The sequence below is a fragment of the Acanthopagrus latus genome, chromosome 21 (assembly GCF_904848185.1).
Source record: "Acanthopagrus latus isolate v.2019 chromosome 21, fAcaLat1.1, whole genome shotgun sequence".
NCBI lineage: Eukaryota > Metazoa > Chordata > Actinopteri > Spariformes > Sparidae > Acanthopagrus > Acanthopagrus latus.
Window position 1 is genome coordinate 10,146,333 of NC_051059.1, and position 11,933 is coordinate 10,158,265.

General features: G+C 42.1%; 2 protein-coding genes across 2 annotated transcripts; both read right to left on the bottom strand.

Moving 5' to 3' along the window:
• Positions 1-1,861: 1,861 nt before the first annotated feature.
• insl3 (insulin-like 3 (Leydig cell)) lies at positions 1,862-2,761 on the bottom strand. The gene is made up of 2 exons (XM_037084236.1): positions 2,495-2,761; positions 1,862-2,351 (listed from the first exon to the last, which is right to left on the bottom strand). The coding sequence occupies exons 1-2, from the start codon at positions 2,685-2,687 to the stop codon at positions 2,149-2,151; spliced, it is 396 nt and encodes a 131-aa protein (XP_036940131.1). The 5' UTR covers positions 2,688-2,761; the 3' UTR covers positions 1,862-2,148.
• Positions 2,762-5,018: 2,257 nt separating this feature from the next.
• Positions 5,019-11,676, bottom strand: si:rp71-39b20.4 (potassium voltage-gated channel subfamily V member 2). The gene is made up of 4 exons (XM_037084037.1): positions 10,684-11,676; positions 9,924-10,557; positions 8,809-8,934; positions 5,019-7,112 (listed from the first exon to the last, which is right to left on the bottom strand). The coding sequence occupies exons 1-4, from the start codon at positions 11,220-11,222 to the stop codon at positions 6,795-6,797; spliced, it is 1,617 nt and encodes a 538-aa protein (XP_036939932.1). The 5' UTR covers positions 11,223-11,676; the 3' UTR covers positions 5,019-6,794.
• Between the last annotated feature and the right edge of the window lie 257 nt (positions 11,677-11,933).

Consider the following 11,933-nt stretch of genomic DNA (forward strand, 5'->3'; position numbering starts at 1 on the left):
ATATGCTGAATCATATTCTTGTCTGTAGACAATTGATAAATGCTAACTGGAAGTAGACACCATGCAACCCAATCAGAGAGTCCCTTCCAGGAAATTTCCTGGGGAATTCCAGACCTGTAAAATAGATCAATTTTGGTTTAGGCTGCTGTTGTTTAAACAAAAAACTAAATAAAATCATATGTGGCAGTTTAAATGTCCTCAGGTGTCACACTACTCAGCTCTTTACTTCTTAACAAAGTGTCTTACTTGTTGCCTCATACAGACTGCACCATTACAACAGGCTCCAGGACACTTAGAAATTGGTTTATTGTTTAAAAAGCTGTATTTCTGTAAAATCAGCTCCATTGCTAGAATCAGTTTGCAAAACATCATCACGTCGTTGTCATCTCTTAAAACAAATCTGATTACCACTTGATCCAAACTTCAGATTCATTCATCCTCATCTTTTTTTTCTAATCAGGCGGCAAATAAAACCAATTACACAAAAACTAATTGTACTTACAACACAATCCATCCCTCCCCAAATAAAACCAATTAACCAATCAGTCACTGTAGGCTGATTTCATTTGCTATTAGGAGTCGTTTAGTGAAGGCTGCAGTATAGAGTGGCAGATAATCAGCACCGCATTTGATTATCCATTGAGACAATTATACACAGTGTGAGAAACTGGCCGGGTTACAGAGATTATTTCTGTTATTGCGGAGCTGAATGGCTCGCCCAATGGCCTCAATCCGATTTAACACTATCAGAGAGAGCACCAGTGTTGTAAACTGCACTCACAGAGTCACATTACTCAGGAGTGGGTCTTATTACTGATGACTTACTGTGTGTGTGTGTGCATGTGTCTCCACATCTGAAAGTGGAGTCTAGTTTAATTGAGCCATTTGCAGTTTCGTGGGTAATTTCTCTGCAGGTTTAATAATTTGAATTAACAATACGACCACCAGTGTTGCCTCATCTGACACTAAACTGTCAAATGATCTAATGAGAGATGAGTTCCAGTAAACACATGCGTATTATATTCAGAATGATTACAGCTGAGATGGTACTGGAAGTGCACTGTCATCATCATCACAAGTTGTCCTGCCATAAGTTTAAAAGTTTCAATTTGGCCCACCAGATGTTTCTTGGAAAAAAAAATAATAAATTACAAAAAAATGTAGAAAGTTTATAGTGTTTATGCAGCCCCATCTTGTTCTTTAAATGTGTTGGATTATTAATGATCTTTCATGATCTGAGCATGGTGGGCAGAGTTTGCGCAGTAAATTAGTCAGTTAAGGTAACTTGGGATGCAAGTACCATTTTGCATCTTAACAATATGATACAGGTTTGTTTTTGGCCCGTGGGCCCTCATGGGGAAGAAGTCTGGGCTCCTCTGCTCAAGAGAGAATAACCCAAATATTAACACCACTGTGATGTCACCCATTGGTCTGGGCCTACCTACCTTGTGAATTCTTGAGTTTGTCATTAAAGTTTTTTGAGCCTGAGTTGACCATATTTGGATGAGAGGCTGGAGCCTTGCAGTTACACTGTGAAAGCAACTTGTCGATCACTCAAGACCAGAAACTCATTGAGAAACTGCTTTCTAAAGTAAAATATCAATGGGGGAAGTAGAGTCATTTTCCCCATAAGCTTACATACAATTGGACTAATTTTTGCAACCAGTGGAGTTTCCCCCTCCACTTGATCCAGAACTTGACCCAGACTGGAGACTAAAAGATCAGGATGTCGGCTTCTTCCATTTCTTTTTTAAATGTCTGATACGAAATGGCGAGAGTATCCAATTGATGCAGTTATCCTAAAGAAATCCTGCTGCAATATTGTGACCTTGCATTGAACACAATGAATTTCTGCCAAGTAAACCCTCTTGAATAATCATCAAAAGCTTTATTACAGAGCAGGGACGGAAATGTTTTCTAAAAAAATATTGCAGAGTGAATCATATAAATACAAAATAAGACTTGTGTACATAGTGATTTTATCTTTTGTCCTAGAGTATGGCATTGTAAATCACATAATCCATTTGAGTGTGTCTACAATTACTGATGTTTGCCTGAGTGCTACATCATTGGAAATAAAGCGTAACCATTCCTCTCAACAATAAGGCAACAACTTTTTAAGACAATATTTGATTGCATTCCAGACGTCTAGCAAAACTGGATCAGCTCTTTCATGCTGCACCCTCTCTCGCAGCAGATATCAGATATTTTCCCAGCCGTTCGTCTAATCCGAGAGGACACGGGGTGCCAGTGAGGAGCAAGAGAGAAGAGCACCCTCTCCCCATCGGATTCTGGAGCAGCGTGGACGTCCTCCGTCGCCTGCTGCTCCTCTGTGGAGGCGTCCAGGTCCCCTGTGCAGAGGGGGTGGAAAGATAACAGAGAAGTTTGCACCTGAACTTCTTGAGAAACTCCAAAGGGAAGAATTAGATGGTGAGTATAAAGGATTTTATATACCACATCAGGGCTCTCGCTCTGCATGACGTGATGTACTTACAGTGAAAAGAGTTCTGATCCTGCCTCAGTGCTACGTCCGGGATGCTTCTCCTCAGCCGAGAGCTGCCACAGGACGAGACGGCCAGACGTATCAGCTCTCTCCCACACATCTTTATCCTCTCCTGGCCATGAGCTGCGCACACTGCAGCCACCAGCAGCACCACCAGAGACAGCAAGCACTTGGCAGCAGACATTGTATGATGTGTTACTGCTCCTGGGTCGGTCAGTGGAGAAAGAAGGGCGAGGTCTGGGATGCGACTTACGAGGGGAACCTGAGGAAGCTTATATAGTCACCGTGTGGCTGCCTAAAAAAAACGCTAAGGCCGCAGATTTTCAAAAAAGATGTGCTCAGCCTTGGTGAAGGACAAGCATGTCCTGATCTCGAGCTCGTCACTGGAGTGAAGGCTTAAAACTCTCGTTAAGATAAAAAGCCTGGTCTCACAGCCACCTGCAGCTCGGCCTTTAGAACATGAGAGGCGAGAAACTTAGCAGACTGTTTTGGCCGTTAAAAGGTGCAAGTATGTAAGCGCTGGCCATCCAACAAATTCAGATTAAAAACAAACAGGGAGAAGCATGTCATGAGAGTAATCGTTACCTGTTGCTAACCGTAGCTGCCGTTAGCTAGCTCAGTTAGCAGTGCAGCTAGCAGTCTGGGCACCGGGGAGGTGTTAGTGCTAAAACAGGAGCATTGGATCGAGACAGGCCAGGGCTAACTGGTTAGCAAACTTGCTGCTGTCAATGTCTCCACAACAAAATGCCCACAGATGTCCTAATTTATTGTCACAGATATTGGTAATTCTAGTGGCTTGTTGCTAGTTTGCAAGTTTTCAACTAAAATCATTACGTACTGCACCTTTAAGACAAAACATCACACAGCTCTTTAGAACTAACCAGGTCAACAAATGCGTATGTTTGTTTGGAAAATGTCAAAGCATCATAATTTGTGTGATTACACTGAACTGATTTCCTTGAACACAGGTTTGCACTCACACCTTATCTTGACACATTTTGAGGGATGGAAGCTCCTGGGAACAGACTGCGACTGGCAAAACAGTGTCAAGGATACTGACGCGCCTATTCAAACACATGGTCACCGCGGGCCGAGCTCAGCCTGCATCACCCCAGAGACAACTGTTTCATAATTCCTGCGCCGAAGGAAACAAAATGGAAGGTGGCACGTCAGCGTCTTCAGTGTACTCCCGGCGATGCTTGGCATTTTAACCTCTAATGAAAATATCCTAGTATTAGTTTATTGCTCTCAGCTGATGTGCAGCAAATTTTCATCTCAGAGCAGGATATGAAATTACAAACATGGGTTGTATTCTTTTACCCCTGGCAGAAGATGCTCAAATTGATGCTGGTCATTGCCCATTTCCAGTCTCGTAATACAGACATTACATAAGTTAAACTCGCCAGAGTTGTTTTGTCTTTTCTTCATACTGAGTCAAAGACAAGAAGCAGACGACTTCCTTTATCTCTTTTTGTGATGCAGGGAATCAGATCACACCCAAAATCTAATTCCATAAAAAACAACTAAATTCCCACACGTGCCTTTGCATTCATAGATTAATTCAAAAAGGTTGAAGTTTCCTTTTACGTCGGGTATCGTACCACTGACTTCATAATGGACTCCAGAGAAATGTGTTCTGCCTCAGTGTTGCCTGTCCGGTTGTGGTCTCTGATATGTAATTTTTTGCTGTTGCTTTCTTTTTTCCTTTTAACTCTGTTTAGCTTGGCACTTCAGGGCCGCATTAATTAACAATCTGAAAGTAGTCATACCTTTCTGTTATAAAAAGGAAACTGTTTGAAGTTTCAGTTTCAGCAATGTTACCTAAATTAAATACATTACATAAGTTATCTTATGTTAAAAGAAGATAATGTTGACTTTTGTTTTCACATCGGACATGAGCACTGGTCTCCTGGGAGATAGTCCTATTTGTTTGACCCATTGATCTTGATTGATCCTCCCCTTGTTGCAGTTAATACTAAAATAACCAGCACTGTCTTCTCTCTGACATGTTACGTGCAAACTGACAGACTCAAAGCAAAAAATGAAAACACACTGTACGGCATTTACATTAATTCTAGTGGATGAGAAACAATGAGTGTGTGTAACCTTCAACCAACTGTAGTGAATACTGCAGGTATTCAAACGGCCTGTGCATACAGTTTAGTTCAGGTCTGAGGGATCTGTCGGCCCGTCTGTCTGTCCATCTGACTGATCTGTCCCTGATGTCCCTCTACACTGCGTCTACCCCGGGCCATTCGGTCCAGGCTAGGTCACTTGAGAGTTTTAACCGATGCTGACGGCACTATTTAAGAACTGGCATCTCTCCCATTACCTTATCCTGTAATGCTATTAGACTGGCAGCACCGTCCCTCAGGCCAATGAGAAAAGAAACCTGTCTGTTAATAGACACAGACATCAAGTTTGTATTTAAAGGAAAAGCGACTGAGTAGACAAGAATGTCAGGAAAAAATTGATTTTCTTTTTCAACAAAGCAAGAAATCTCCTTTTTTCACTTTTCAAGTGTGTGTTTCATATGTTTTACATTATCTCCTGTCTGCTTGTTTTACATTTTTCATTTTATGCACAAGAAAGAAAAAGTATTTACACGTTTTACAGTATTTGTACATGGCAAAGCTCATTTTTTACAGCCATTAAGGGGTATACAGTCTTATGAAGTAACTATGACTGTAAAATAAAATACATCTCATGAAGTGTCAGTTCTTTGCATTTTTTCAACAATGCTAGTTTTTTTTTTTTTTTGTCACATTCGCAGTTACACATGTTCACACACTTCTGTAGGTATTTGTGGACTTGTTGAAAAGCCAAACAAAAACCAGGAAGGAAATACAACGCTGTCATTAGTTATGTTTCGTACAGGTGTAGCAGAGGTCTAATACATCATGGGGATCTGTTTCTGTAAATCTGAGGTTTTTCCTGACTAGAGGCACAACACATCATCAGTGCATTAATATCTTACTTTAACACTCCTTTAAAATGCTCCTGTTTGTTTTAAACCAGCTCACTGAACAGGACAGTCCTGAGTGAGAGGCCGCTACTCCACCCTTTAAAGTTGCTCGGGAGGAGATCATGCAGTTACCCAGTTTAGCTCTTTCTCTGTTTGGAGAGTTGTTGCCCAGAACAGGAACTGCTTTAACTGAATTATCATAAGAAGCTGAACACAGCACAGCAGCACATACAAGAACAGTCAGTCCTGATTCTGACACCTAGAGGTCAGCTCTCGCTCCCTGCAGGGATCATGCCAAAGAGATGTTGGATGACTATTATAAGCCCCATTGCCCATGAGTAACAGGTGAGCATGAAAAACGATGTATCTCAATTTACCTAGTGTTGTGCAGTATATGAGGAAATAAACTTTTTCCAAGAACTTAAACGGCACCTGATCAGATCTGCTCCGCCACCAAAATAGCCCAGAACATGATTGACTTTTGCCCTTGTCTGACCAAGCAGCCGGCGCAAGAGCAAATCCTGGTAATCCTTGACAACAAAATTACACTCATGCTCTTGATCGCTTGTGACACACCCTCCCCGCTGCGCCTCATCTCCCGCTTAGGTGCAGTCGAATGCACGTTGAGTGAGCTGCAGACAAGAGAACCACTTTACTGACACATGAAGCATGGCACATGGAAGAGTTTTGCTCTGAGAGGTTTTCATCACTTGTGCATTGAAATACGTTGGAACATGTTGCTTGTGTTTCCTAAACATACTAGAATGTGACGACAACGGTTCATCTTGATCTTGAGACCAGTCAGTATGAGTCACAAGTTCAACACGTGACTGAAATTGAAGTTTAACTGTCTTTTGTGTGGAATATGAGCAACTACACCACAATGTTGTTATCCAGAAGTCTTCCTTAATAGCACTTCCAACGAAAACAGTTCCTCGCGAGCTCCCTTTAAGTGATTAAAGAGTAACACCGTCCCATTAATAATGTGATACTTGACCTCCTCATGTCAAACATCTTCTTCAGTTTAATCAGAATTAGCCTGCAGCTGCTATTCTTAGAAACAGATAATGAGCTGTCTCGTGGGAGCATCTCATCCATTGAGAGGATGCCTGAGGAGTCATCAGCCATAGCGTGCAAACAGCACCTACTGTAAAGCTGAGGCTTAAATCTTATCTCAACTTGCTGCTGCCTCCATCTTCTCCCCTCAGATTGTTTATCTTAAATCACATAGGCTCAGAGTTGGAGGCAGATGGGGTCTTTCACGGTCTAGGCCCGTGGGCGATAAGGCCATTTAGGGTTACCGGGGTCGCAAGTTGGCAGCTCGGCTCACTCCTCGCCCTCGTGGATGGTTTGCCTCACGCTGGGCCTGTAATGTATCTCATCATCGGAGTCCTCCGGCTGGGCCTCGTAGCAGCTGTGGAACTTGTTCCTCAGACGTTTCCTGAGCTGGAAGGTGCGCTCCGTGTTTGTCACACTGTATTCTTGCTCCTTCAGTTTGGCGTAGTAGTCGGAAAACTTGTTGAACAGGATGGAGATGGGCATGCCGTTGAGGATGATGCCAAAGGAGATGCAGCCAAATGCCACACAGCGGCCGAGATAGGAGATGGGGACGACATCGCCGTAGCCCACAGTAGAGATGCTCACCTGTAGGATGGAAAGAATAAGTGAGCGGGTTTGCGTGATTCGCACTATGCGTTACTCTATAAAGCTCCTGTTTGTAAGACAGTTATTTTGAGTCTCATTCCAGACTCTCTCAATTCATACTGCACCTTTAATAGCCAACTTGACACTGTCGCGGCGTCTGGAAGCCCAAACCAGCAGTATTTGCCGAGTTGAGAATGAGACTAAAAAATCCACATCTTAAAAAATGCAGCGAGAAAGTGAAATATCTGGATTTCCCCTATTTTGTTCCGCACAGGGACGTTGTCTCTCACCCTGCACCTACATGCCCTTTGGCACGTGGCTTCCCGAGAGTCCGATAATTGAAATATTCTTTGCACTAAGAATGAACGGGATGAAATAAACCTTGAGGAACGCACTGCAACACTTTCTGACTCTCGAATGCAATCACTGCATGACGGTCCACAAACAAGACGCATTACACTGTATTAGAGAGGATTAGACACATAGAAGTTAACAGCTGCTCCCAGATAAAAAAAAAAAAAAGCAAATGTCCCTAAATGAGAGTGCAAGGCAACAGAGAAGCAGACTCATGATATACAAGTACTCTAGTATATTAAAAACAGACGCAAAGTCAAATTTGAGTCTCTTATCCTATATTATGCTAAACTACATAACACATTTCAGTGGAAATAGATCTTTTTTATCTTATGACTGACCATAATTTACCATCAAAAATCAGTTCTACACCACTCCATTACCACTTTTGCCAATAATTAGGGATAATTTGACATTTTGAGAAACAAATGCTACCGTTTTCTTGTTGACAGTTAAATGAAAGGATCAATACCACTGTCCTGTTTATTGCGGATGAAGATGGAGCAAACAGTCAGTTAGCTTAGCCTAGCATAAAGACTTTAAACATGGCAATACCAGTTAGCATGGTCCTATCCAACATGTAAAACAAAATGCCAACCGTCACCTCTAGAGTGAACTGACATTTTATTATCATCGGTGCAAAACTATCAAAAGGCAGTAGAGTGGAGCACCATCCTCAAAGACCTAGACAGCCACCGCCGGCAAACCTGATACTGGTTCTGAAAAGTTTGATAACTTTTAAACACACAAAAACATTTTTTTCTCTACCATCTTGTCGTGGATGCATTTCCTGGTAGAGCTGCAAATACAGCAGAGAACATGACCTTGCACTGTGCACTCTTGGTCTGACTTGGCAGGCAGCATAAATCCTAGTCGGTCTAATCCTTGACAGCTGAAATGCACCACACTGCTTGATCATGCTGACACCCCTCCTCCATTCTGACTCTATGTCCGGGTTCACAGTCAAGGGGAACAACTTAGGAAGCTATAACAGTTAATTGATCCTGAAGAATCTAAGTAGCAGCTATAAGATCTGATTGAATCCTCTCAGTGTTGTGCACCGTCGCCTGTTCTATTAATAATAACGGCAATTCAGGTGTAACCTGGCATCATGTGGTTATGTAGTCTGGTACAAGTCGCACAATGGCTTGACTTTCTAGATTAATGTGATGTCAAGAAAAAAGGTGTAAAAGGAAAATATTAACAAACTGTACACAATTTGAATAAATAATTTACAAAAAAATGCTAGAAAACACACAAAAAACCCCTAGAGCCCAAATACTAATGCAGTGTGATGAAAGAAAAATCCAGAACCAGAACTGTTAATGAAGTTTACACTCACTGCAGCCCACCACCAGGCATCTGGTATGCTGCTGAATGGTGTCCCAGGCTGGTCCACCTCCACAGAGTGCATCAGAGCAGAGAAAGTGAAGATGCCCATGGCGATGAACAGGAACAGACAGCACACCTAAAGCATGACAGAAATAATGTTGACCTGGAAACGTGTCCATTCATATTCGGAAATAAGTGTATTCACTCATCCAGAAGCACCCATCAAGTCACATGATAATTTAATTGGTTTTCAGTAATCACACCTTTTGTTGTAAGACATAATTTACATCAATAAATCTCCCACAAGTGAATTATAAAGTGCTTCGGTGACTTAAAAAAATGTCATCACACCGAACACAAAGACTCATCTACTAAATAATCCTTCTTTACAGGACGACTTCAGTTACAAATTATTCTTACTCTAACTTTACAACTGTGCAGTAAGATGCCTAGCGGTGTTGATCCTGAGCAAGCATTTCGCTAGTGTAGACATTAAAACCTGTGTTTTGACCTGTTATTGATTGTTTGCCAACTCAGGAGAAAGGGAAAACAATCTTATATACTTGTTTAGCATGTGCTTGTAATCCCCACAGTTACAACAACGTTGGTATTCATCTGGGGTCAAGTTTTTGACCAACTGATAGACGTTAGTCAAACTCTCGTTACGTCTCAACCAACTCTTGGGAAACATAAATGCAGCTGAACACTGCAGTGAGATTAAGCAGTAAAGCTTCAGGCCTGTGAACTAATGTAAGTAGCTGACAAAAGATAAATGAGGGCTGGTTCTCTGTGGGTTCATCAGTATGAGTGACCTCTTTCGTACACAATCAGTCATTTGATTCATTGTTAACGTTCTTCTTATAGCTGCTTCAACTTTGGTAGTTATGTGTGTTTCTCTGTTTGATTTTTTCACGTCCCCTCTGTTAAAGCATTACAACGTAACATGTTGGAGAAAGGTCATCAAATACTGCCGCCAAATTGGCATTTCGGGTTGGACGCCAACCCAAAGCATCAGTATTTGATCACCTGCAAGTGAGACTCAACAAACGTTTTAATCCAATAAGTGAAATTTAGACATCCAAAAAAACCATGTTAGATATCTCTTGTTTAAAAATCCCTCCATACCTGCTCGGAGCACTGTCGGATGGTGAAACCAAATGCCCTCATGCCCGTGGAGTGACGGGCAAGCTTCAAGATACGGAAGATGCGCATCAGCTTGACAACCTTGAGCACCTTGCTGACTTTGCTGACCCTTGCCATGGTCTTCAAGTCTTCCTTCGCACTGACGTCTTCAGAATCCATAACGAACGCCTCAAAAACGAGTTGGATGAAATAGGGCATAACAGCCACCACATCGACGAAGTTGAGGGCACTCTTCACAAAATGTTTGATGTTGGACGTGGTGAGTAATCGCAAAAAGTACTCCAAGGCGAAGAAAAGGATGGAGGCGACCTCGACCCACTCCATGTATGTTCTGCCTGCAAGTTTGTACTGCCTGAGTTCATTCACTGTATTCATTGTCATGGCAACAATCGAAATAAGGACAAAGAGACTGGAAAACACAGCAAAGGCTTTGGCTGACAGTGAGGAGTAGGGATTCTCCATCAAGTCCCACAGGATCTTCCGAAAGCCCCCGAGAAACATGTTCTTGTATCCCTCGTCATCTTGGTGGGGCTTAATCTCATCGATCAGCTCCTGGTTGACCTTCAGTTGGTCTCTGATGTCGTCCAGTTTCTCCTCAAACAGTATGCGGCAGCACCTGAGAAGAAGAAGATGAAGCTAATTTATTGTCTACTTCTACAAGATCTGCTGTTCAAAATCATGCTTTAAATACACAAACAGCTACAGGCCATGCTACACTCTCATACAATCATGTACAGCAAACCTTGGAGTGTCCTTCAGTCTCAACCCCCAGAATGACATCTCCTCCTCAAAGTTGACAGGGCAGAGACTATCCATCACCCACAGGACCTTACTGCAGTAAAAGTGGAAGATGTAGTGGAAAAACATGGGGTCTCTGTCGAAAAAGAACTCATTGTTCTGAACATTGTAATCGTCGCAGAGCGTCATGCGCTTGACCGGATCATTACAGAGGGCAAGCACTCCGATCCTGGTTTTTGGATATTGGAGGACCAAATGCTTCGGGATGTGAAACACCTTTCCACCCACGTTGAGGTTGACGATGTTCGATTGCCTCGGGTTGGGTGCCTCTTTGCTCTGAGTTTTTTTCTGAACATTTGTGTCGTCAGGAGTGTCAAGGGTCTCCATGGACGTCCATGGTTTCACAGAGCTGGCTTGTGCAAAAGGGAAATCAGCCTCCTGTTCTTCGATGCTTTGAGAAATGCTTGAATCCCGTTTTATGGTTGCAAAAAGACTGGAGCGACGCTTTTTCAGCACTTTCAACTTTGGCCTCATGTTCTCCATTTTGACCGCTCCTTGGAAGACAATCGAGCAAAAGAAAAACTGTGCCAAGCTCAGATCAAGTCAGTGAAAAGAAACAACAAAGTACTCCACAAGATCTCCATTCAGGTTGAGTATTGTCCCCTCAAAAGCAATATCAGGTTGAAATAAAGATAAAGATAGAGCTCCTGCGTTGGTCTCTCAGTGTGCAAGAAGATCAGCTGCATGCGTTAGGGATTCAGCCTCTTTACTGATTCTCTAATCCTATTGCTGTTCTTTCTGTCCAAACGCAAGTTAAAAATACTGTTCACGAGGATTAGTGCTGTGATTTAAGGCTTTGAGTTCTGAGAGAGGAGGAAGGCGGAGAGAGTGATGTGATGACAGCCTTGCATTGCTAACTGGGCTATGGAGAGATTTTGCACAGGAAGTTCATACTAATGCTACAGGTAGATTACAGTGGCTAGCTCCAGGCACAGGGCTTCTGATCTTGGTCTAGACAGGGAGAAAATGTCAGATTTCAATGTTAAATCCCCAGAGTTTATTGCATGGTATGAATGTTTCTCTGCTTTTCTCTAAAATATAAAAAAGAAACTAATAATAAGATCTTGTTTGTAATTATTCCCCTTATGAAAAATCAAGAGCAGACATTGTTTTCAATTTCAAAATATTTAAAGGAATAGCATAATAATTATGAAACTGTTTTAAAATAATAATTATGTTTAGGAATTTTAAAAT

Excerpts from the sequence above, each read along its gene's own strand:
- insl3 (XM_037084236.1), bottom strand. The coding sequence starts at position 2,687 with ATGTCTGCTGCCAAGTGCTTGCTGTCTCTGGTGGTGCTGCTGGTGGCT. Across the intron at positions 2,352-2,494 it reads GGATCAGAACTCTTTTCACT|GGGACCTGGACGCCTCCACA; the intron begins GTAAGTACATCA and ends CCCTCTGCACAG.
- si:rp71-39b20.4 (XM_037084037.1), bottom strand. The coding sequence starts at position 11,222 with ATGGAGAACATGAGGCCAAAGTTGAAAGTGCTGAAAAAGCGTCGCTCC. Across the intron at positions 10,558-10,683 it reads AGACTGAAGGACACTCCAAG|GTGCTGCCGCATACTGTTTG; the intron begins GTTTGCTGTACA and ends TCTTCTTCTCAG. Across the intron at positions 7,113-8,808 it reads ATGCCTGGTGGTGGGCTGCA|GTGAGCATCTCTACTGTGGG; the intron begins GTGAGTGTAAAC and ends TCCATCCTACAG.